This window comes from Peromyscus leucopus, chromosome 23, assembly GCF_004664715.2.
Source record: "Peromyscus leucopus breed LL Stock chromosome 23, UCI_PerLeu_2.1, whole genome shotgun sequence".
Classification (NCBI taxonomy): Eukaryota; Metazoa; Chordata; class Mammalia; order Rodentia; family Cricetidae; genus Peromyscus; species Peromyscus leucopus.
The window spans coordinates 5293020-5318921 of NC_051082.1; the positions used below are offsets into that span (position 1 = coordinate 5293020).

General features: G+C 49.7%; 1 protein-coding gene across 2 annotated transcripts in view; it reads left to right on the top strand.

Annotated features, from left to right (window-relative positions):
- The window catches only part of Ankrd13a (ankyrin repeat domain 13A), a 34611-nt gene that overhangs the window by 701 nt on the left and 8008 nt on the right, over window positions 1–25902 (top strand). Inside the window, exons 2-10 of one of the 2 annotated variants that reach the window (XM_028854745.2) lie at window positions 12007–12139; window positions 12767–12891; window positions 15506–15551; window positions 17391–17534; window positions 18292–18481; window positions 22240–22306; window positions 23498–23579; window positions 24949–25010; window positions 25497–25630. In XM_028854745.2, coding sequence (XP_028710578.2) covers window positions 12007–12139; window positions 12767–12891; window positions 15506–15551; window positions 17391–17534; window positions 18292–18481; window positions 22240–22306; window positions 23498–23579; window positions 24949–25010; window positions 25497–25630 — 983 coding nt within the window. The remainder of the gene's footprint in view (window positions 1–12006; window positions 12140–12766; window positions 12892–15505; window positions 15552–17390; window positions 17535–18291; window positions 18482–22239; window positions 22307–23497; window positions 23580–24948; window positions 25011–25496; window positions 25631–25902) is intronic. The other variant, XM_028854746.2, reaches the window with a different exon arrangement.

A 25902-nucleotide genomic window follows, 5' to 3' on the forward strand; every position in this document is an offset into this window, starting at 1 on the left:
GTACCCATAGGGTGAGGATGTTGGCGGTGATGAAGGAAAACCCAGTACTTGTCTAGATTGATGGTTCTGGGGCTGGGCGTAGGAATCAGAATGTAACGAGCTTTCCAGGACGACTGATGGAAAGTTCGAGACTCTCTGGTGCTCAGACCCCTTGGGACCCCTCTCTGTTCTGAAGTGCTTTTCCTTAAAATTATATAGCCATTTCTCAAAAATCAGCGATTCTCAATTGGAGACAATGGGGATCATTTGGCAGTGCAAGGAGACATTTTTAGTTGTTATACTTGGGAGTTGGGTGCTCTTAGCATCTACTTGGGTGGAGGCCAGGGTCCCCGCTGTGCCCTACAATGTTCAAGGTAGCCACCCACCCACAACAGAGAGTTTATGTGACTCCAGATGTCAGTAGTGCCTTGGTTGAGAACTGTTTGCCTTGTATGTATATTCTTATTTTGTTGTTTGGGTTTCTTGGTTTTTCTCCCCCCCCCCTTTTTTTTTGAGACAGGGTCTCACTGTGTTGCTTTGCTTAGCCTGGAATTCACTAGGTAGCCCAGGCTGGCCCCTAACTTAGGAGGTAGCCTCCTGAATGCTGAGCCACCACCTGGCCCGAGACGATGGCATTAATGGCGCTGTAGCAATTTTAGTAGGTATTGGTGCCCTCGAGTTCCATACTAAATATTAGCAAATACGATAAGGATGTGCAATTACTCCTGAAATCGGGCGTGATTGTTACGGTTCCTCTTATCCAGTGTGTTAAAGGCCTGCTTTTGAATGACTTAACATCGACTCTGTAATTGTCAAGAACCTTTGGTGGTTCTGGTTGGTAAACACTGGGCACACTCCATGGCCTGCTGTTCAAACAGCTCTGCTAAGTGTTCGTTTGCAGCTGGCCATGTGTGTTTTAAGTTGTATGGGCACCCGAGAAGAGTCAGAACTCACTTTTTTCATTTTAAAAACAGGATCCCATGGCAGGTGTGGTGCTGTACACCAGGAACCCACAGCTCCCAGGAGATTGAAGCAGGAAGATTCCAATCTTGGAGGCTAGCCTGGGCAATTTAGTGAGAGCCTGTCTGAAAATAAATAAGAAAGCTCAGTGGTACAGCACTTGTCTATTGTGTGGGAGGCCCTGGGTTTCATCCTCAGCGTGGGGGCGGGGGGGGGATAGCCAGACAGAACACGGTTTTGTAAGAGTCATTGTTCTCAATTAGATGACACAGTAACTATTTAAGAGTTAAAGAGATAATGACACATGCCCCCAGAGAGAATGATTCACTGCCAACCATCTCAGTATACCTGCTGATAGAAGTCTCTTTCTATTAGACACAGCTCAGAGACCTTCTTATCTTAGGTCTCTCCCCAAATCTCATCCTGGACATTTCAAAAAGGAGCCACTTTTGACTAGGCATAGTGGCCCACACCTATAATGGAAGCTGAGGCAGAAGAATTACAAGTTCAAGGCTAGTATGGGCAAGTTAGACTCTGTCTCAAAAGAAAAATGAAAAGAAAAAGTACGGAAGAGATGTTGGGGTATGTAGCTCGGTGATGAAGGCCTGGGTAAGGCTCTGGGCCCAGTCCTCGGTGCTGGGTTCGCTGGAGACTGTCGTTCTCAGCTTGTGCAGTGTTGAGGGTACAGAAAACATCACAGAATTAAAATCCTGTACGATAAAAAGGTTCATTATCATCAACCCACGGGCTCCCAGTTTGGAAAACAGCATTCTACTCATTGAAGAGAAAGAGCTGTCTGTGAAAATAAGAGCTGCACCTTGGTCCCTGGTCTCAGCTTGGCCAAGCGCTGAGGTGCAGACTCTGGTAAAGGCCTCCACTGAAAGTTCTGTCTCTGACAGTGGCGACCTTAAAGGCCTTTGTGATTACGATTTAGGAATCCAAAGCTTTTAGTTTTGTTTTGAGACAGGATGTCACTGTAACTCTAGGTAGCCTGCAAGTCGTCTGTGTAGCCCAAGCTAGCCTCAAACCCTCTCAATGATACCACCCCATCCCTGCTCCCTATATGCTGGGATCAGAGGTTTGGCAGTGCCCCAAATTAAAATCTTGCAATAGATTTTGTGGGAGAGAAAACTTCAGGTCTTTCCTGCCCTTGACTTCAAGGCTGAGAAAGAACGCTCATACTTGCTGATTCTCAGGTTTGATGTTGCTCTTGTAACAATGGCCATTTCATATTGTAGCTCTTGCTCCAGGGAGAGGACCTTGGCATGGACATCTTGACTGTCATACTGTACAGTCCAACTGCAGCTTTGAAGTTTGGCTGCTGAGTGGCAGGGACAGAGCAGCCGTGTGGGCCCCGTGCTCTGCCATCACTGTTGTGAAAATCTTCTCTGTTTTGGATAAGGGGCATCTTACACTTTAGTTTGCTTGAGTTCCTACAGATTATAGAACTGGTTTGGGGCCAAGATAATCGATATTACTAAAATACCCTTCAGTACCAAACATGGCGGGAGATGCGTGTTGCTTCGTGTTTGTCCAGATTCCTTGTTGATTATGACATAGCTACCTTAATGGTCAGTACTAGTGCTGACTCAGTCGTGTGTCTGGGTGTGTGACCTGTCCTGGGTGAACTGTCACCTGTGAAGGTGACTGTGGACCGTGGAAGGCGGCTGGCTCCTGCTGAGTGCTGGGCTGAAGTGACTGGTCGCTTTGTTGTTTGGTGGAACTTAACTATGTAGCCTAGGCTGGCTTTGAACTCATGGCCGTCCTCCTGCCTCACTCAGTCTTCTGAGTGGTGGAATTAAAGACCTAAGCCATTGTGCCCAGCTTCTGCTAAAGTATTTTTAAATGCAGTCTTAAATTTTTTTATATTTGAATTGTGTGTGTGTATGGGGGGGGGATACAATGTACACAAGAGCACAAATGTACTTCTCCGCTTCCATTGTGGGTCCCAGAGTCAGAGTCATCTCTTCAGGTTTGGGGGCAGTTGCCTTTACCCACGGAGCCATCTCTGGGTCCCTGGAGTCTTTGACTTAGATCTGCCAGCCCTCTGAGGAAGCGGTCACTGTGCGTCCTTTCCCAGAGCTCTGAAGAGAGAGCAGCAGCTCACTTGTGTGCTTAGCTTGTGTTTGAGCCATGATTTGAAGCCTGTGAGGAGAGGTGTGCTCTGTCTGAATCTGTCTCTTTCCTTCCCTCCCTCCCTCTTCATCCCCCTTCCCTCTGGAGAGAAGGACAAACAAAGAAGAGAAATCAAAAGCAAAGTTTTGTACTCTTGGTTGTTTCTCCTTGGTGCTGTATGTGTTGTGTGGTACACGTGTGTTCCTGGTTGGTGCTGTATGCGTTTGTGTGGTACACGTGTGTTCCTGGTTGGTGCTGTATGTGTTATGTGGTACACGTGTGTTCCTGGTCGGTGCTGTATGTGTTGTGTGGTACACGTGTGTTCCTGGTGTGCTTGCTTGTGAGGGTGCTGCGGGGAGGCTAGAGGTTGGTGTTGGGATGTCTTCCTCAATCATTTCTCTGATCTTTTTGAGACAGGGTTTATCACTGAACCTGGAGCTCCTGCTTTCTGCTAGACTGGCAGGCCAGTGAACCCTCAGGATGCTCCTGTCTCCTGTCTCTGTGTCCTTAGTGTGTGTGTATGACAGGTGTGTGCCATGCCTGGCTGTTACATGGGCAGTGGGGATCTGACCTCAGGATCTGACCTCAGGATGCTTGCACAGTGATCACCTTACTCACTGAGCTGCCTCCCCAGTGCCTGCTTTGTGTGGTTCTTTGAGACGAGGCTTCACTGTGCAGTATCTCCTCCTGCCTCTGCAGTCTTCCGGCCTCAACCTCCTGAGCTGGGATTGTAGAGGTATTCCATCACGCCTGGCTAGCAATTAAATCTTGCAACCAACTGGCCCAGGCTGGCTTCAAACCTGTCTTCCTAACTTCTGCTCACCACTCAGGGAGCTTGCCTCTCCCTCAGGGGATCTAGGGACAGTAATAGATCTAACCTCTGGTGTACAGTAAATGGGCACAATGCCCCTGAGCAGACCCAGCAATAGCCACTGAGTTCCCGAACCCGGGGAATTTAGCTGTACTATGCATATTCCAGTTTTCCTACAGGAGTTGGGAGTTGGCTGCAAAATTAAAAACAAAGGATTCCCGTCACCTTGACAGTGAACTGCTGCTCGCCTCGCTGTGCCGCGCCATTGAGTTTCCGAGGTCCACTTCTTCAGTCTTCCGTCACCTGAGTGGAGCTGGAAGCTGGCACAGCAGGATTGTTTTGTTCCAAAAGAGTTGAGTTTATCCAGACCAAGACATCAGGTCTCGGCAGCTTTGAGTGTCGCTGGCAGTGAGCACTGGTGTGACTTGGCCAACTGGGAGCATTTCAGGCCTCAGCCTGGGCCCCACAGTGCCGCTCACCCCTCGGCTTTAATGGTCGGTGGGGCTTTGAGGTTGGTGGCCATAGGGGAAAAGTGTCTTTTGGCCAGGAGGTCTTTGGGACTCTGACCTTCCACTGATGCTAGAGAGTGAGCGAACACTTGCAGAGATGAAGGCAAAGGGAGTCCACGCATCTGAGCACAGGAACCCTGGGATCACGTTGGCGGAGAGTGGCAGATAGACGCTTTTCTGAAGCTAGCAGCCAAAGCACAGCGGTGGGAAGGGAAGAGAATGTTCCAGACAGCCATCGTCCCTGGAGCCTGTTGGAGGCCTATGGCAGCCCCCGGGAGGTCACTGGGCACACGTTCTAGTCGGTGTCCTTTGTCTGGAGGCCAGTGTGAGCCACCTCAGATGAAACCCCTACAGGCTCTCTGGTGCTCCTCCTTGGTGAACTCAAGTTCACAGAACCACCGGGGGTTACCTTTTCCTATCTGACTTGAGGCAGGAGCCACAGTCACAGAGGCCCAGGGCAGTCAGAGAGGAGAGGGGTGAGGGTGGTCAGTGTGCTGCACCCTTCTGTTGGAGGCCTCAGGTAGTGATTGCCCCAGGCTAGGTGATGTTGAGGATTCCTGGAAGCCAGTGAGGGAGCTGGAGCTGGGGCCCAGGCTGTCTGCAGCTGGCCCTCAAGTCAGCCACACCCCGGCCTCTGATGGCAGGTGGTGAAGAAGGCTTTTGTACAGAGGAAAGGGGAATTAGCAAGCAAGCACAAAGGAGATGTGGGAATCTTACTCCTTGACTTCATTCCAGACTCAAAGGAGAAGAGGGACTTTTACTTTGATATAGCTCATGGCTGAGGAAATGCGAGTCAAAACGTCAAGGATCAGAGTTGGTTGAATTCTGAAAGCCCATCCTCTCTGAGCTGCTGGTAGCTGGTGTAACTCATGAAACAGCACATTGTCTCTCAGGGAGCGTGACAGGTGATCTGAACCTCCACAGTGGGTGGCTGCTCCGAGGAACCCACTCAGGGTGCCAGCTGTGAGAGCTGTGAGGTGGGGACCTTTACAAGGGAGCAAACCCAAGCTCAGAAGAATTGAAGCAGCTTGTCAGGCAATAAAACGGTTTATAGATGGTAGATTAGTCTTAGGTGCCACATATAAACACACATGGTTTTTCCGACATCTTTATTGACACACAGTTCACTTGCCATGAATCTATCTCTAGTGGTTGAACCGATTGTGTTTTTGTGCCTGGTCCCAGCGAGTGGTGTCTCTGGGGGGGTTCGGTCGTGCAGCCTTACTGGAGGAAGTATAGTACTTGGAGGTGGGTTTGAGATCACACACACATCTATATGACGTGTGTGTGTGTGTGTGTGTGTGTGTGTGTGTGTGTGTGTGTGTGCATGTGTGTGTGTGCGCGTCCCCGTCCATCCTCACTCTCTGCTTTGTGTGTAGGATTGGGGTGTGAGTTACAGCTTCCTGCTCCACCACCATGACTACCCACTGTGAGCCAAATAAACGCTTTCATTTCACTTGCCATGATCACGGTACTGTTCTCACAGCCGCAGAAAAGTAGCTCACACAGCACTCTCCATCTCAGGTGTCCTAGCTCAAGGTTTTTAGTATGTCCACTCCCATTAGCCAAGTGCCACATGGCACCTGTGCCACTGTCTGCCACCAAGCAGTGGAGCAGTGGCCTGGGCTGCCTGCCTCGGCCCAGCCCCTTCAATGTACTAGTCCTGGCAAAATCCAAACGTGGGTTTTGTTTTCAACCTGTTAACACTTGAAATTCTAAAAAAAGTATTTAGATTATTTTTAAAAATAATAAAGAAGTAAAAAAGGAACCGTATATTCTTAGCATCTGCTCTTCACCCCTCCCTAACCCTTCAGTCGCAGGCAGCTAACGCATTTCCTGTCTTGGTACACCTGTCTCATCCGGGGTTGCACATGATTGGACTTGTGAAGCTTGTGGTCTTTTGTGTCTAGCATGATGATGTTACAACATGCATCAGTTCTCCATTTTTATTTATTTTTTTATTTTTTATTTTTGGTTTTTCGAGACAGGGTTTCTTTGTGTAGCTTTGCGCCTTTCCTGGAACTCGCTTTGTAGACCAGGCTGGCCTCGAACTCACAGAGATCCGACTGCCTCTGCCTCCTGAGTGCTGGGATTAAAGGCATGCACCGCCGCCGCCACCACCACCGCCACCACCACCACGACCCAGCTAGTTCTCCATTTTTATGATGAAAGCAATTCTTTTGCGTTGATAGACTGTATCCTGTTCATTTATAATATGGTCACTCTAACTTTCTGAGCAATTTCTGATTTTCAGAGAGATTGCACTTTTCTTTTTTTCTTTTTTTTTTTTCTCTTTGGGACAGAGTTTCTCTGTGTAGCTCTGGCTATCTTGGAACTTGCTGTGTAGACTAGGCTGGCCTCAAACTCACAAAGAAAGGCATGTGCTACCACTGTCTGGCTTTTTTATTTATTTATTTTTTTGGCTCATCTGAAATGTGCTATGTAGCCATTGGTAGCCTTGAAATTCTGAACCTCCTGCCTCTGCCCTCAGTGCTGGGTCCAAGTGTGAGTAGCATGCTCATCTAAAGGGAATATTCCTTTCTCAATGAATTATTTTGGCGCCTTCATTGAACTTTTACTGAATCGGATGGTGCCTACTATAATCCAGACATAGGGCATGGAGGCAGGAGACTGAGGATCCCCAGGTGGTCTTCACCTACATACCAAGTCCAGGCCATCCTAGACAGGTGAGACCTTGTCACAAACAACAACACAAATCTTTAAAAAAACAAAAGTAAAGAAGGTGTTTATTCGGGGTCTAAATTTTATCCTTGTGACGGGATGTTTGTCCTCATGGCAGTATCACCCTGTCCTGTGTTTTTGTGTACTATGTTTTGAAATTGTAAAATGGATGTCCTTGAACTTGGCTTTTCTCTTTCAGAAAATTAGTTTAGTGTATGGGTGTTTGGCTACATGTATATGTGTGCGCAATGTGTGTGCCTCCTGCCCTCAGAGATCAGAAGAGAGTGTTGGAGCCCATGGAGCTATGGGTAGCTGTGAGTTTTGCTGTGGCTCCAGGGGATGGTACCCAGCAGCTGGTGCTCCTGACTGCTGAGCCTTCTCTCTGTCCCTTGGCTTTTCTTTTGATACTGATGACTCTGGGTTCTGTGCATTTCCATATAGTTTAGAATCAATTTGTCAGTTTCTACAAAAGCCTGCTGGGATTTGATGGGCATTGCATTGAGTCTACTGTAGTTCAGCATAGGTTGTCTCTAGCTAGTCTTCTGAACCGTGAGCATCAGCTGTGCTAATGTTTCTTTAAGTTCTTTAAAAATTCTTTCAGTGGTTCTTCAGACCCTTCAGAGTGTGAGCTTTGTCTTTATTTTCATTTTTTCCTCCAAGTGTTTTTTATTGTTTTTGATGCTGTTGTACAAAGCATTGTTTTCCTAAGGTTTTCTGTTTGTTTTTTGCAAGTGTATAGAAATGCAGTTGGCTTTGTTTTATACTGTGATCTCTTTGTTTTGGTTCGGTTTTTCTTTGGTTGTTTTTGTTTGTTTGTTTGTTTGAGACAAGGTTTTTGTGTCCTAGAACTGGCTCTGTAGAGGCTGGCCTCCAACTCATAGATCCTCCTGCCTCTCTCTCCTGAGTGCTGGGGTTAAAGGTGTGCACCACCACCGTGGCTATACCTTGATCTTTTATCTTGCAACATTAATGAGTGTGTGAATGCTAAATGCATTTAGTATTAGTTTTGTAGTGTACTCTTTAGGGTTTTCTGTGTACATCATCCTATGAGAAGAGATGCTTTTATTTCTTTACATTTTATGTATGTTACCCTGTGTTCTTCTGTAGGCGTGTGTTTCATGTGAGTGCAGATGCTCAGCAAGGCCAGAAGAGGGTGCAGATTCCCCTGGAACTAGAGTTAGAGGGGGTTGTGAGCTCCTCTGTGTGAGCCCTCTGCAAGAGCAGCATGAGTTTTTTTATCTGCTGAGCCATCTCTCCAGCCCACTGCTCCTGACCTGGGCTCTGGGGACAGCACTCAGGAGGTGAGCTTGTGTGGGAAGTGTTCCCACATGCCGAGACGCATGCGTTCATTCTTGATTTTAGTAACTCAGAGCTTTTTCTTAGCATCTGTCAGTGCAGTGGAGGACTTTGGAGACCTTTGCCTTTGTTGGTTTGAGAGCTCCTTATTTCTCCCTCATCTCTAGCCTCCCATAGTTTTCAAATCACATTGTCACCATAATGTCGCCGGGGGGGTGGGGGTGGGGGGTTCTTCGTGCCTTTCTCATTCCAGGTTGGAAAGGGAGGCCTGGTAAGCCCAAAGAATTCTCATCAGCCATGCAAAATGTGATGCCGAAATGTGTCCTTCTGTGGTTTGGGACAGAAGGAAGCTAGCTTAGTGATCTGGGTCTTTTGTTTTATATCATGTCTGAGATAACTGCCCAGGAGGTGAGTGCCGTCTGCAGCCTCCGTCCGTCGGTGCTTCTTGGTTTCTGGGTGTGGAGGAGTAAGTACTTCCCTTTCTATGGTAAACACGGTAAAAGCTGTGAAGCCCGGCCTGTGTGGCTGGCTGCAGTGTGCCGAGCCTGTGGCTGGCTTAGACTGCGCTTGAGGACGGAGTGTGTGTAATGGAGGGGAAAGGATGCTAATGAGTTTGCTAATTACTTCCTCACTGTTAAGCTTCAACTGTGTTCCAGCTTCACAAGTTCATAGTCCTGCTACTTTTAGGAAAAGAGTTATTTAATGCAAGTTAGAGATTAGGATGGCAGGAGCCAAGAAATACAATACTTAGATCCCGTTTTGTTTTATAGTTTCAATCTCTTTGGTGCAGTGGTCTAGCCATACCCTTGGTGAGGAACCCTGGCAGGGGTGTGGACTGTAGATAGAGACATGATGGTGCAGTGGTCTAGCCATACCCTTGGTGAGGTCCGGGGAACCCTGGCAGGGGTGTGGACTGTAGATAGAGACATGATGGTACAGTGGTCTCCCATTTTCAGGGCTTTCCTTTCTGTCAACCTGACACAACCTAGAATCACCTGGGAAGAGAGTCGGAGGGAATGTCTATGCTGGGTTGGCCAGTGGGTGTGTCTGTAGGGATTGTCTTAATTGGCTTAGTTGATGTGGGAAGACTCAGCCCATTGTGGGTGGCACCATTCCCTGTGAAGGGGGTTCGGAAATGTGCTGAGAGTACAGAAGTTGGAGCTGGAGAGATGGCTCAGCAGTGTAGAGCACTGGCTGCTCTTCCAGAGGTCCTGAGTTCAATTCCCAGCACCCACAGGGTGGCTCACAACCATCTGTAGTGGGATCTGATGCCCTCTTCCGGGATAAAGGTTGCATGCTGATAGAGCACTCATATACATAAAATAAAATAAATAAATCTTTTTTAAAAAAGAGTGGAGAAACGAAGCTGAGAACTGGCAAGTGAGCATGCATGTGTGTGTCTCTCTGCTCTTGACTGCTAATGTGACGTGACTGCCACTGTCTCAAGCTCCTGCCCTTGCAGCTTACCCCGAGCGCTGCCTGGTGACCCGGAATGGTGAGCCCAAGAAACCTCCCTCGTAAACTGCTCTTTAGTCGGGTGTTTCACCACAGCAACAGAAGTGAAAGTGGAGTCCCCGTGATCAACCACGGTCCGCAGCTACTGAGCGGGAAATTCCGGAGAGAACGCGGCCATTTCCAGTTGTGTGCTCCTCTGCTCTGCGTAGGGTGACGAGATCCCTGCCGAGCACCCAGTCCTGCTGCTGACATGGGTCACCCTTGTCCAGCAAGCCCACGCCGTGTGCTGCTCTCCATCAGTCACTACGCAGCCAGCCGCTGGGCGCAGCCGCTCTGCAGGTGGAGAGCCACCACCATGCTGGTGCTCAGACGCCTCTTACTTCACTACTGTCCCCAAAGTACAAGATGATACTGGCACCTGGGATGTGCCAACGGGGAAGCTAAAGCTGGTCCTTTCATGCAAAGATGAGACAGCTTCATGAATTCATTTTTTAGACAGGGTCCTCACTATGCAGCCCTGCCGACCTGGAAATTGCCTTGTAGACTAGACTGGCCTTGAACACAGAGAGATTCACATACCCTTGCCTCCAGGGTGCTGTGGTTAATGGTATGGGCTGCCCTGCTGGGTGAAAATTCTTCATCTTATTGTATGAATGTATGTGTAGGAAAAGCACAGTGCATTTATGCGGTTCACACTGTACATAGCTTCAGGCTTTCACAGGTTTCCTGGGACCTATACCCCATGAAAAAAGGGGGGTATCTTATTTTAGCACCTGGGAGAGTGCCGAGGCCTGGGGTTGGCCAGGGACCTCCGGTTCAGCAAGCACACTGCTTCCCACTTCTTTTCCTCGATAACAGTTCTTCTCTTCATTGCACATAGCTGTGATAAAATTTTGCAGAACAGGAGGTTGCGTAACTGTCAGCGCGTGGCCGTTAACCCTCCGTCTCACCCCGGTCCTCCCTTTCCTTAGCAGCCTGTGAGGCTTTTGCTGGAGACGACAGTTGACCCGAGCAGCTGTGGTTCAAGGCAGCTCACCTTTGCCGAGGATGTTCAGCCTTTAGAAAGGCTCTTGTTCCCTCTGTCCGCAGCAGTTCACTGTGTCCTGGGAAGAACTTGCCGAGCTGTGCCGAGCTGTGCCATGCAGGCAGGCCGGGACACTGACACCACACCAGACTCGGCCACTTGGCTCCAGGGGAGAACTCTGGGAGCACATTAGAAAAGGAGAGCGCAGACCTCACGTGTGTGCTGTGCGTCTTCTCCCATTTCCCCACACGGTGTCCACAGACGTGCCTGACAGACGTGCCTGACGGGGCTCGCTCACAGTCATTGAGACCTCAGCTGCTGCTGTGTGCCCCTTCTGGGCCTTTGGAACTCAGCACACAACCTCTGTTGTGCTGCTTTGTAGCAGCCGCCTCGGGACTGACGTCCCGATGGGACCCAGCTGATGTCCCGATGGGACCCAGCTGATGTCCCGTGCTTTCAGTTCTGACCGCAGGCCTGCACTTCCTGTTCTGAACATGAATGCTGGCCCGTGCTTGAAGTCGCCACCCTCGGTGGACAGGGCGTTTGTTCTCCCTGACAGCCCTGGCCTCTTTAGGTTTCACTTGAATGGTGTTGAAGATTATGGTTTATGGTGGAAGCCATGAGGCCTAGAGTCTTGTTTGTTTATTAGGCCCATAACTTTATAGAAACAGGAACTCATTGTTTAAAAAATTAGCTAAAACAAAAAAAGAACTTGAGCACTGTGATGGTGCCCTCCTGAAACCCCAGCACCTGGGGGTGGAGGCAGGAGGAGGAGGAAGAGCTCCAGGCCAGTCTTGGCTGCCTGAGAACCTGTTTCAAACAATAATGAACCCAGCCAACTCACTGGCCATCTCCTTTGTTTCTGGTCCCATGTTCGTGTTTGACCAGTGCTCACATGCACACACACACCTTGCAGCATCTGTTGCTGAAGTGTGTGTGTGGTGTGTTCTGTTTTCTACACTTCGTGAGGCTCACAAGTGCCTGCCTGTTCATGCTCATTATATATGACCAGTGTGAGATTTTCATGCTCTGTATGGAGGTCCAGTGTGTGATTTTCGTGCTCTGTATATATGACCAGTGTGAGATTTTCGTGCTCTCTATGTATGACCAGTGTGAGATTTTTGTGCTCTCTCTCTATATGTCCAATATATGAATGCATTGTTTGATTTTCACAGAATGCAGAAGCTCTGGACCCACGGGGTCGGACATTACTGCACCTTGCGGTTTCTTTGGGGCATTTGGAATCTGCTCGAGTGTTGCTGCGACATAAAGCAGATGTGACCAAAGAAAATGGCCAGGGATGGACAGGCAAGTATACATATTACCCAAGCAGCCATCTCCATGTTTCTGGCTGCAAATGAATAGTCTCAGGGTAATTTTCCTCTCCGTCAGCTGGGCACGATGACAACATGAATCCAGGAAGCTTGATCCTCACAGTCTTGACCCCTCAGTGGAGGGTGACTCCTCTCCCAGAAATGGTCCTTCTGGCACCTGTCAGTGATGCCAGTTTTACCCTGGTATGGTGGGACTGCACTGAGGCCCACAGTGTAGGTGAAATCAAAGATAGGAATGCCAGAAGTAGCCTCTTGGTGTTCGCTGTTTGGACACCCTCTTACTATCAGAGACAATAGTCTTGTGTGGGCCAATCAAGGACACTTGTATGTGCAGGTGAGTCCTACCTGCCAGAGCTAAGTGTAGTCACGGCGGTGTGAGTGCATGAGGGGGTGTGATCGGGCCAGTAAGTGTGCTGTTTTCTTTCATGAAGTGATGACTTGGTTATCAGAAGTCATGGCCATGCCTCATCAACTCCAGCTTCAGTCCTCTGCCTCTCTGAGGCACATATTGAGCTCCACAGATGGCTCTTCGTGCTGGCACAGGAATCTGTCAGAGGACATGAGGATGCTTCATGATTCAGTTTGCTCTTTTGTTTCCTAGTTCTGCATGAAGCTGTGAGCACGGGTGATCCCGAGATGGTCCACACCGTCCTGCAACACCGAGACTACCATAACACATCCATGGCCCTTGGAGGTGTACCTGAGCTGCTACACAAGATTCTCGAGGTAACTGTAAGACTGCGTATGCCTTCTCTGAGTCAGACACTGCCGTTACCGTGGGAGACGGCCCCATGGCCTTGTGTGTCTTCCTTAAGAGTAGTGAATATGCCAGGCGGATCTCGGTGAGTTCGAGGCCAGCCTGGGCTACAGAGGGAGTTCCAGGACAGGCTTCAGAGCTACTCAGAGAAATCCTGTCTCAAACAAACAAACAAACAAACAAAAAACCAAAAAAAAAAGAAAGAAAGAAAGAAGAAGAAGAATAGTGTATATGGTATTTTGTTGCCCAATAGTGCCGACAGTTTACCTAGGGCCTGTGTTCCTAACAGGGCACCTTGTGCTGAGGTGACCTCACAGAAATAGTGATGGGCACAGTTGCTGTGTGGCCATTGCCAGGGTCTGTGTACTGCATCTCCTCAGCACTCTGGTCACTTGTAGCCAGTGGTGTGGCTTCAAATCCATTTCCTTCATTCATCAGCAGTCACTGGCTTTGGGGACATCTTGTGAATCGCATTGTGAGAGCGCTATGGCTCTGGGGTCTTCCTTTAAAGACCAGGGATTCCTAGCCTCCAGGGTAGTCTGGGATGATGGCTGTCATTCTGTAGCTGACCTCTGCTATCTGGGGGCTCTCTCGGGAGCACCTGTGATACGCCCGCCCCGGGCAGCAACAGACAGAAGGCAGCGGAGGAGACTCCATCTTCGGTGTTCCCGAGTCTCAGCTTAAGCACGGAAGTGACTTAATTAGCTAATTCACTATTAGCTAGTGATTGGTTTTACAGCCATAGTTAAGGACATTCTTGAGTAAACTGACTGTATGGAGAGGAGGAAGAATTCGGTCGGCTATAAGTAAAGCAGCCGTCGGCCATTGTCTGAGCACTCTTCAGAACGGTTTTATGAAGCTCACGAGAAAGCTTGGGAAGGTACTCTTTTCTCAGATAAGCACAAAAGAACTTCCCATGCAGTGTGAAGTAGTTAGATACGCTGTTTGAAAACCAGATGTCCGGTTAGGGGTGTGCAGAGGTCACACGGCTCCGCTGTGTTATCATCAGAGCTACTGTAAGCGGACCCCAGTCATTTGTGTTCTGTTGCTTTTTGTCTTTTTTTCCTGAAGCAGTTATCCCATGTGGCTCAGGCCGGTCAGCCCAGGGCTGACTGTCCTCCCACCTCACCTCCCAAGGCTGGGATCCCAGGCGTGCGCCACGCCTGGCTTCTGGCCTGGGAGGCGTGTGCTGTGTGCACTGTGTGCACTGTGTGCACTGTGCTATGTGCCAGCCTTTCAGTTGTCTGTGTGACAGGGAAGAAATAGGATGGAATGTAGAGACTGTTTTTGAAGACCTGTATTGACCGTTAGAAGTGAACTGGTGACATTGCTCCGTGTTTGACGCTTCAGGGTCCAGTCTGTAAATCATTTTCAGTGGCACCAGAAGCTATTGTTGGTGGCTGTATGTTTCAGCAATGTCTCTTAGAACATACATTAACATTCCTTTCTTACCAGTTACCCTTGGATGTTGTCTTCGCCCAGTAATTAAAATCTTGGCTGCTTTCACTCAGGGTAGATTTCCTTGCCTTCTGCTCCATACAGGGACAAAAGCCAGTGCAGAGCCTTGGAGGGGAAGAGTAACGGGAGACTGAGGAGACAGTCTGACCTGTACTGTCTCCAGGACAGGGTCTCACTGTGTAGCCCTGGCTGTCCTGGAAGTCACTCTGTAGACCAGGCTGGCCTCGAACTCAGAGACCCTTCGTATCTCTATCTCCCAAGTGCTGGGATAAACACATGCAACACAGTGCCCGGCAGTCTCTCTTTTTGGATGATCAGTTGGCTTTCTTAAGTAGCTCTTCAAGAGCCTTCTGTAAGAAATTAATGAGAGGTGCACGCACACGCACGCACGCACACACACACACACACACACAGTCCTAAAACAAGGATGCTGTGGTGGCATAACACTTCAGAAAGCCAAATTCTAAAAGTTTCTGAGGAAACCGAGACGTTGGTTAAGCGAAGGGAACCCACTCCTGAGGAGGTGGTGTCGGCCTCCCTTGCCATTCTGTACTGTCGGCCAATCAATGTGAAGGACTTCCCAGCACGTCCAACCTTTCCACTCAAGTTCCCCGAGAAGAGCCAGAACTGAATTCCTTTTCTTGGTAGTGAATAGGCATCAGCCGTTCTTAATTCTCTAATACTGGGAGCCTGCTGGTCCCACGTAAGGTTAACCTTGGTTCCATCCTACCCGGTCACTGTTCTTCTGTTAACCTTTTCTTTTAAGTTGCATTTCCTTATTTGGGGTGCAGGTGCGTGTATGTGGGCATCACAGGACTCCCGTGGGGCTGGCTCTCCCCTTCCGCCACCGTGTGGATCCCAGAGAAGGAACTTGGGCACCAGTCTTGGCTGCTGGTACCTTTGCCTGCTGAGCCGGCCACCGGGTGCCTCTGAGCCTTCTTGGCTGACTGGAAGGGTTTTCATCAGGACGGAGGGACAGTTGAGACACCCGTGACTGGTTTAGTGTGTTCACGGTTGCTCGCCCTCCCCTCCCTTCATTGTTGAAGAAGCCACATTAACCCTGCTGTGCTTGTCTGAGTAATCGTGTCATGGGTCACCTATTCTAAACCTTTGTCTGCCCTTCAGGCCCCGGATTTCTATGTGCAGATGAAATGGGAGTTCACCAGCTGGGGTGAGTGGCTGTGGGCTTGGAATTTATGTGTTTCCAAATTTAAATAGCCTGTTGGTAGGTTTATGTTCCTTTGCAAAAGCTCGTGGGGGGGTTGGGTGTGGGGGGGGTGTGTGTCTTAAATCCAGATCTGGTAGATGACCTGCATTCCCATTCAGTTTCCTCTAGTCTGTCTTTGTGAGTGTCCGACTTTGGCCCGGAACATGTGTACACGCAGTAGACAGACGCTTCTGTTCCCCCTGCATTGTGTATCCCTGACACCCGCTTTATTGGTGTGATTGGGTTGTATTATTTTTAGGGGTTGCTATAGCCCATACTGGCCACAGATTCTTGTCAGTCCTCCTGCCCCTGGCCTCCCATGCAGGGATTATAAGTGTGTGCTGAAGCCTACAGCTTCTTTAGGAAGCAGGGTCTCACTGTGGCCTCTGGACCCTGGGCTGAAGTAACCTTGCTTTGGCTAGGACTAGGCGAGTACCACTCCACCCAGCCACCTGACCATCTTACTAGTTTTTTTTGGTTTTTCGGGACAGGGTCTCCTTATAGTTTTGGTGCCTGTCCTGGATCTCACTCTGTAGCCCAGACTGGCCTTGAACTCACAGAGATCCACCTGCCTCTGCCTCCCGAGTGCTGGGATTAAAGGCGTTGCCACTCCCACCTGGTACTAGTTTTTAATGCCTATTTGTAGTGCTATCATTTTTGTGATTTACTATAATTTGTTACTTTTCTTATGTTGTTTAGCTTGATTCTTTCAAACTTGTTATTCTGGGGAAAATGAGTCAATATTAGAATAGTTTTCTTTCTCTGTGTTTTTGTTTTTTTAATTTAATTTTCTACAAAATGCATGTATTTCCCCAGAATACTCTGTGAGGTAATTGATGATATATTTTCATAGGTATCTGCTTTTCCTTCTTGTAGGCCGGTGAACTAACATTAGGTTTTTATAGCTTTTCCATCTCACTAGGCTTTCCAGCTTTGATAAAAAGCAGCAGGGGCCGGGTGGCAGTGGCGCACGCCTTTAATCTCAGCACTCAGGAGACAAGCCAGGCGATCTCTGTGAGTTCGAGGCCAGTCTGGTCTACAGAGTGAGATCCAGGACAGCCAGGGCTACAGAGAGAAACCCCGTCTCAGGGGGGAAAAGGGGGTTTAGACCCTTGATATACTGTGAATGGAGGCTATAATGTGGTAGCTGCGGCCATGTAGCAGTGGGCTTGTGAGAGAGAAGTCCAGATGGGCACACTCCTCAGCCCTGGATGGTCAGACTGAGCCAAGAAGACTGCTGGGAAATTTGTTTACTGTTTTCTCTGATGTGTTGAAATAGGCTCTTTTTTCTATATTTTTTTGTTATTTTTTTTAATGCTGGGAATTCAGCCCCAGGGCCTGATACATACTAAGCATGCACTCTACTAGTGAACTACATCTCTAGCCTTCCTAATTATTGTCTGTCTGTCTGTCTGTCTGTGCTGCTGGGATTAAACTTAGTGTATGCAGCTGACCTATCATGGGGATAGAACTCCAGCCACTTTTTTTTTTTAAGTTAAAATGCCCTCACTAGGTTGTCCTGGCTAGCCTCAAACTTGCTATGTGGCCCAGACTACCTTCAAAATGAACTCCTGCTCAGCCTCTTGAGTGCTATGAGTGGAGGCTTGCCCCGCCTTGCCCCGCTTCCATTTCTGTTTCCCAGGATGAGTTCCTGTACAAGCGGGAAGGGGGAAGTCCAGTTGTGTTTGGGCGGTCATGACCGAACCATCCGCCCCGTTTACTGACGTCAGAACCCCGAGTTCCTGGCTCACGCCTTCTGCTGAGTCCTTCTGTTCTGCTCAGTAATACGCCTCTCTCCTCCAGTGCCCTTGGTCTCTAGAATCTGCCCGAATGATGTCTGCCGCATTTGGAAGAGTGGTGCTAAGCTGCGCGTGGACATCACTCTGCTGGGGTTTGAGAACATGAGCTGGATAAGAGGGAGACGAAGTTTCATATTTAAGGGAGGAGGTGAGTGACTCCGTTGTCATAATCCCTGCCCAAGCCAAGCCCCGGGTCACTTCGTTGCTGAGACAGGGTCTCACTGTGGTGCCCGGGTTGGCCCCGGAACTCTCCTTGTAGACCAGGCTGGCCTCTGCCTCCTGATGCTGGGGTTGATGGTGTGCACCACCATGTCCTGTGAGAAGCACAGTAATTGTGAACTATCAGAATGTGTTTGTATTTTATTCTTTATCTGTTCGGGACTTCATCTTTGTGGTGGGTGGAGTCGTCTGTCACGTGTGAGCTACTCACTTTCCTGAGCGTCTATGGTTCAGTACGCCCTTCAGAACGGGCACGAGTCTCCAGTGAAGGCACAAGTAGCCCTGCTCACCAGAGTGGTGAACAGACCATTCACGTCAGCTCTGTGGCAGTGTTTTCTAAAGGTCATAGGTGAAATGTGTTGGAAAATTAGTTTTAAAATCTCCATTTCGGGGAAGATGCTCTGGGGTCTCCTACAAGTTGTAGAGGGCTGACCAGACAAACACCGTGCACCGAGAGTGAGCAGCCGGGGGTCTTGAGGTGAGGTGCTCAGAGGCGGTGTGCCCTCTGTCACCCTGAGGTGCTCAGTGGCAGTGTGCCCCCTGTCTCCCTGAGGTGCACAGGCATCTGGGGGGTGTGGACCAAACGAGCGCACTGTAGATGCTCTGAGGGTGGGGGTGAGGGTGGCCTTGCCGCCTGTGTCTCCCAGCCATGTGCTTCCTCCTCACACTGGTGCTCTTGTTGACAGACAACTGGGCAGAGCTGATGGAAGTCAACCACGATGACAGAGTGGTCACCACTGAACACTTCGACCTTTCCCAAGAAATGGAGCGCCTCACCCTGGACCTCATGAAGCCAAAGAGCAGGGAGGTTGAGAGGCGGCTCACGAGCCCAGTCATCAACACCAGCCTCGACACTAAGAATATTGCCTTTGAAAGGTAGGGATTGGACTCCGGTTCACCATCGGCCGGGGCCTGCCTGCCTCGTTAACGGCATGTCTGCAGTAACTGGAGCTGTGATGGATTAGGACTTGTTCTTCCCAGTGTGCTTAAAGCTAGTGGGTTTAGAGTGATCAAATGCTCACCAAATAGACTCCCAGCTGACGTCCTGTGTACATCATTTTTGTAGCATGGTGTCTAAGCCTCATCTTCGTGTGCTTCTGTGGACGCTGTCTTTTTTTTTTTTTTTAATGTATTTTTTTTTTTTTTTTTTTTTTTGGTTTTTCGAGACAGGGTTTCTCTGTGTAGCTTTGCGCCTTTCCTGGAACTCGCTTTGGAGACCAGGCTGGCCTCGAACTCACAGAGATCCGCCTGCCTCTGCCTCCCGAGTGCTGGGATTAAAGGCGTGCGCCACCACCGCCCGGCGGACGCTGTCTTCTGGGTCCTCGGGATCTTGTTTTTGTTTTGGTAGTTTTGAATGCACAACACTCCTTCATCCCAAAATGTGGATCTTTGAGTTTCCTGAAGCTAGAATTGGCATTGACATTGTACTGACATTAGGCAGTCAAATTTATACTTACTACGATGTATTGTGACCCCCCCAAATCCCACCTATGAGGCCCAATGTGTAGAAGAGTCTCAAGGGTGTTCAGTTCTTCCCAGTTCCTATGAGCATAGCTCTCCAGAGGGGTCTGTGCCCTGGTTAATGCTGATGACACACTGGTCATAGCATCTACCTGTGGGGCATGCCGGGCATGTACAGGGTACTTGGAGTATGAAGGAGGTAGAAACTGTCATGTGTCTCTGCCGTGGGAGTCTGCAGTGTCCCTGGTGTTTGCCGAGGATGTCACATCTGGCTGCCTGAGACTTATTGTAACCTGAGCTAATCTGGGCACTGTTCTGGACCTAGGCATTCCTTCCTCCCACGAATATGCTAACTGATCTCTTTAAAATCGTTTTCTTCTGTTTCCGTTATACAATCGGTGAAGGAAACTGAGAGATGTCTCTTTAGTCAAATCTAAAACATAATTACCCTTTTCTTTTTGTTTAAATAAAGCCATGAAAGCAGAATGTCTGTACCAGGCTAGGGCCTGCAGCCTGTGTTGTGTCTGTCTGGGGGCCACTTCTGCTTTGGAAGTAGGAACTGGGTTCTTGAAGACTCCTGGCTAGGGACACTGAGAGTTAGGGACTGACTGTGGGATCTTGCTAGATGTCTCTAGGCTTCAGCATGTCCCGCTACAGGCAGGGAGAACCTTCAGTGTGAGGCTCTGGACTGGAGGAGGCCATTGTCACTGCTGCAGCCTGTCAGCATGGTGAGAGCAGGGCGACTAACAGCAGTGGCTGTGGGCAAGTGGCCCGGCCCTCCACTTTCCCCAGCTGGAAGGAAGACAGGAAGTGAGCTTCAGAACACAGCCCCCGAGGCCTGTGACCCACCCTGCGGCTGCCATTCCCTGTTGCTCATGGGGATTGTTGGAGCCATTGTGATGAAGTGTGGCTTCTCCAGGGTGTGTGGACTGGCTTGAGTCCATGAGTGCAGACAGGAAACAAGAGTGTCTTCCGTTGTACTGAGGACGAAGGTACGCTGGTATCCGTGTGGTCAAGCTGGCTCCCCTGGAGCGGACAGTGGGCTGCAGCGGCTGGCCCACAAGACAGCTGTTGCTTCTGCGCTGTTCTGTCTGCATCACGCTCGGACGCGATGGGGAACTCAGGCATAAGGGGAGATTTGGGCCGCTCCCGAGTGGAGGTTTGCTGACTCAGAGATGTGTGGACCATCGTGACTGTGGCGCTCCTCGTGGTTCTTTGCCATGTTACACCGTTTACTTCTGTCCTTTTCCTGAGTCTGTACTAGGAAACTGACCCTTACAAATCACTACCCTCCCTGCTGAGCTTTGGCTGGTGGCACTTGGGATTTTACTCTTTTCCTGAAAGATTATGCTGTGCCATATCAAAAAAACAAAACACCCTGCCAGTTCAGAGCTGCCTTTAAATTATGTAGTAGTCACCAAGTCACAGTGCCTGCTAAGTGGCCTTCGGTGTGTTGGTCTCGGGGACAGGCAGGAGGAAGCTGGCTGCTGTCATCTTCAGACGCCCATGCACGCCGAGCTAACGGAGGCACAAGGAGTCTTAGCAGCCGGGTTTAAAATACTAGACACTGACACTAAGCGTTCTAACTCAGCCGCTGTCAGCGCGGAACTGCAAAGGGCGAGGGGCAGCAGAAGCCAGGGTTGTGCAAGAGCAAGTGTGGACAGTGAAGAGTGGAGGGCCCACCGCGCACTAATGCAGGCGCACTAATGCAGCAGGGAAGGGAGCAGCATTGGCACCCCTCAGGCTGCGTGTCTGGAAACAGCAGTTTCCCAGATTAAAACATCGATGTCTGCAAAAATAAGGAACGAGTTAGTTAACTAAAAGGAGTATCTTGACTTTTGTTACTGGTGACGGACAGCGGGAGCTGTGGCTTTAGTCAGTTGGGTGTGGTTCCCAGCCCCTGGTCTCGTTTGCAGTGCAAGCTAGAGTAGCCGGCATCTGCCACCATCCCTGCAGGACCCCATCTCTGGCTGTGCAGATCGTGATGCACTGATTGTAGACACCCAAGAGGAAAACTAACATCCATGGTCTTCCTTTTATGATGGGTTAAAACAGACAAATAAAACTATGTCCCTGATTTGATTGGCCAAATTCCATTGGACAGGGAACCGAAAACACCAAATTTAAAAGCTGCATTTTGCTTTTGTGACTTGGCTTACCCGCCAGCTTCCTGTGTCCACTTCACTCGGTCAGACAGAGCAAAGGGTAGACTTCTGAGCGCTCCACACAGTGCCAGGCCAAGCTAGGTGTGATGTCCTAGCAAAGGGCTGGATGACTCCTGCGGTGCACCTCCTGGGGCAAGGTGTTCTGAAAAGATTCACACCCAGGAGTGGCAGGAAGCTCTTGTCTGTAATTCTAGCACTTTGGAGGTGGAGGCAAGAGGCTCTCTGGTTTGGGACCAGCCTGGCCCACATAGCAACATCCTGTCTTTAAAACAGCACACATAAAAGAAAAAGAATCAGAACCTAGAGGCTGTTCTTGGATCCTGAATACATTTTCCCCCAGAAGTGTGTAGCCTTGGGTAACTGGGTTTCTGAGCCCATGCTACTGCTGCAGCTACACCCTGGGGTACCTCAGAAGTCGCTGCCCAGCTGGGAATCAGTGGCTGGGCTGAACAGCCACTTTTCATGTCCTTCCCTCTACTCTACCTGACCTGATGGACACGAGACTCTGCAGTCATTGTGAAAGCTTTAATGGCCACTCCTACTCCATCTGCCTTTCTCCAAGAGGCGGGGAGCTCTGGGCTTCACTTCTGAGAATTCCTGGATGGAGATGGAGGCTCTTACGCCCCTGCCTGCAGTAGATGACCCAGATAAATGCTCTGACCCAGATTCCTCCTTGGAGCAAGCGAGACCTTGGACACTGGTCATCTCCACTTACTTCTTTGGGATAGCTGTCCACAGATGTCACGACCTTTGTCCCCTGTACTGGCAGTTCCTGTTTAGAAGCCAGAAGTGGAGGCTTCCTTTGCTGGAGTGAGGCAAATTGATTGATAACCGTGGGAGGGGGCGGGGTTAAGCCATCTGTCATTGGTAGCATCCTTTTGTGGACAGTGGGACCATGATTTCCAAGTGTCCTTGACTAACTTAAGCTGGGGGACTGTAAAGTCTGTGGGGTGAACTCAGAATGGCATACTGTACATGTGGAAATTTGTGGTGTTCACTCTTTATCAGAACTAAATCCGGATTCTGGGGCTGGAGGACAGATAAAGCAGAAGTTGTTAATGGTTACGAAGCCAAGGTAAAAGGAAACTCTTACAATAAGATTTCATATAGCTTTTTAGCTTCTATGCGAATGAGGAATCTGTTCTGATTGTTCTCATGCATCTGTGCGAGAGGATCCCTGGGGAATAATCCAATGTGTCTCCTACCTGATAGTTTTTTGTTTGTTTGTTTGTTTGTTTTTGTTTTTCGAGGCAGGGTTTCTCTGTGTAGCTTTACCCTTTCTTGGAGCTCACTCTGTAGCCCAGGCTGGCCTCAAACTCACAGAGGTCTGCCTGGCTCTGCCTCCCGAGTGCTGGGACTAAAGGCGTGTGCCGACGACACCACCACCACCACCCAGCTTGATGTTTTATCTTAACTGATTTTCAGAAAATGGGATATCATTCAGTGAACAGATCCACAGCTTTCCTAAAGAAAAATGATTGTTGGTTCTGTTTTTTACATTAAATTTAACCAGTTTGTCTTTTCTAAATAGACTATGCCATTTAGTAAGGAGCTTCTGTGAATCTTTGTTACTTAGGTTTTAGTTGATTTCTAGAGCTGATGCATCCCAGCCCACTTACATGGCATCTGTGAACTGAGAGGGATGCCTGTCATGTCATCTGGTATTTTATCAGCTGACAGGCTGTTTGCTGGACTTTCCTTAGTGTACGGCGGCGGGGATGGAGGGAGCCAGGTGCTGTAGGGTCCTCTGCTGGCCTCTGGGTGAGCAGATCCGCTCCATCATGCTCAGATGCTGCATTTAGAAACAGCTGCTGGGCTCCAGACAGTTGGGCAGCTGCCAGCACACAGCACACCAGCCCCGCAGACGGCTCGACGGCACAGCTCCCTGGCCGGCCGGCAGGAGAAAGGGTGTGGTGCTCTCTGTCTCCCAGGTCTAGAGAACCTGGCTTCGGCTAAGGCAGGACTGTGATAGAGCACCACGGAGCACAGGAGGCAGGGTTAGAGCAAGAGGCGCCCAGTGCAACCGCCCTGTCTGCAGGATAGATACCTGCCTGCTGAGCCCTTAGCAACAAGAAGGGCACAGAGAAGGGCAGGTAGTGCTGCTGCGTCCCCCGGGCTCCCAGGGGTTGGGGAGGCTGGGTTTGGTGACCGGGTCTCACGTTTAGTTGGCTGGGTTTGCTGGGTTTTGCTTCAGCTCTCTTGGACTTCCTGTGCCTGAGCTGGCTGACGCCTGTGTCACTGTTCTCTTTTGCACACACACCTCAAGGTTTACACGGTCAACAATGTGAGTGTGATCACCAAAATCCGCACGGAGCACCTGACAGAGGAGGAAAAGAAGAGGTACAAAGGTAATCGGCACCGCCCTGCCTCCTCCCCGGACTGCCTGGCTGGGGAGAGCAGTGGCTCTCAGCCTTCCTAACGCCGCAGCGCCTCACCCCTAACACCACAGCACCTCACCCCTAACACCACAGCGCCTCACCCCTAACGCCGCAGCGCCTCACCCCTAACGCCGCAGCGCCTCACCCCTAACACCGCAGCGCCTCACCCCTAACACCGCAGCACCTCACCCCTAATGCCGCAGTGCCTTACCCCGTCCCTCGTGCTGTGCCGTCCCCAGCCCTGAGACTATTTCCGTTGCTACTCAGAGCTGTCATTTTGCCACTGTAATGAATGATAGTGTAAATATCTGAGTTTTCTAGTGGTCTTAGGCGACCCCTGTGAAAAGATCCTTTGACCCCTTAAAGGGGTAGTGACCCACACACAAGTTGAGAACCACTGGTCTAAACAGTTCTGTTTAGTTTGGGCTAAATGTGCTTGGACATACAGATCCTAACTTTTCTTCATAAAAATTTCTTGAAGTTTTTCATGGTTGGTTTCAGTTTTAATTAAAACCATTCACGAGGGTGTGTCTGTGTGTTATTACAAGTAACTGTTGGATTTAGCAGCAACAAAAATGGAGTGAGAGAAGGTACTGGAACTCGGGCTCTTAGCCGAGTCACCGTGGGTATGGGGTTATTACATCCTGGCTTTGCCAGCTCCGTGGCCTTGTGAAGCTGTCCTGCTGGAGGTCTCATTCTCCTGTGTAGTAACGTGGAGGTGCTGCTGACCACTGTTGGTCACTGAGAACGTGCAGGTAGTGACGTGGCCACCAGCTGTGCACCTGGTGGGCAGGCTAGAGCCAGAGCACAGCCCTGAGTGGCCAGGGTGGCAGAGATCCACACCAGCTCTCCTCTAAACCAGGTGCTAAAACTACTCTGCTTAAATTCTCTTTTCCCCCCCCACTTTCCTAATTGATCTATGTTAATCACATATAACAATGGTTTCTATGGTGATGCTGCTTGGATTTTTTTTTTTTTTTTTTTAAGATTTATTTATTATGTATACAGTGTTCTGTCTGCATGTTTGCCTACAGGCCAGAAGAGGGCGCCAGATCTCATTACAGATGGTTGTGAGCCACCATGTGGTTGCTGGGAATTGAACTCAGGACCTCTGGAAGAGCAGTCAGTGCTCTTAACTGATGAGCCATCTCTCCAGTCCTTTGGATTCTTATAATGGTCCCTCCAAGTTAAAGCTGCTAATGAAAGGATGCTCTAAGGATAAACTCACCCTGTTTTTATCTCCCTGCCTGCAAATGGAATCGTTACTGTAGGGAGCTTAGATCAGGACCCGGGAAATGCTGCGAAGGCCTTGATTCTGTTTATCTTCCTTCCTCTCTAGAGGACCGGAATCCACTGGAGTCTCTGCTGGGAACTGTGGAACATCAGTTTGGTGCTCAAGGGGTGAGTTGAAGACAGGGCTTCTCCTGTTTGTGATGGCGGCCGCTGGGTCCTGAGTAGGTCACTTGACTTGGAAAGTAACCTCAGTCCCCGAGGTGTACTACAGACACTCTGGGGGGAGAGAAGTAGATGAATGGGACTTTGAAACATCAAGATTTTGGAGAAAGGGTAGGTCCTAGAATCGGGCTCTCGTCTGTGGTGAACAAGGGCCTTCTCGGAGTGTGGCCTTGAGACAGGCTGGGGCTTTATGCCACTCATCAAGCATTTTCCTGACCCCCATCATGCATTCGGTGCAGTGGGTGCCACTGAGGGTCAGAAAAATGCAGCTCCCACATCCCACACTGGCTCCCCTGGCTGTCTTCTCTACCCAGCACATAAAGATGGGAAGAGGGCGGGAACAAACCCGGGGCTGTTATGTTAGACATGCTTGTTCCTGCCGTAACCGGACTTAGTGAGGGGCAGCCGTGACTCCCCTGAGTTCTGGCTCAGCAGGACCTCACTACGGAGTGTGCCACCGTGAACAACCCCACGGCCATCACACCCGACGAGTACTTTGACGAAGACTTTGATCTGAAAGACAGGGACATTGGAAGGCCAAAGGAGCTGACGATCCGAACACAGAAGTAAGTGGAGGGCGAGGCTGTCGTGTTCCCTCTGAAACTGTTTCCGTTGGCTTTGGCCGTTCCTTGCCCTTCCCTTTAAAGGGAATGTTGAAGTTACTCAACCTGACAAAATCTAACAGTGACGGCTCTCCGCGTGGCCTTTGTCTAGAGAACAGAGAGAGAGGAGCGCCTTTGTCCTGTAAGGCTCTGTTTTATTCACTGCCAGTAAACCCCAGCTGATCAAATGAAAGTCTGTCAGCGTTCAGGGGAGCCGACTTCCTCGGGCTCTCACA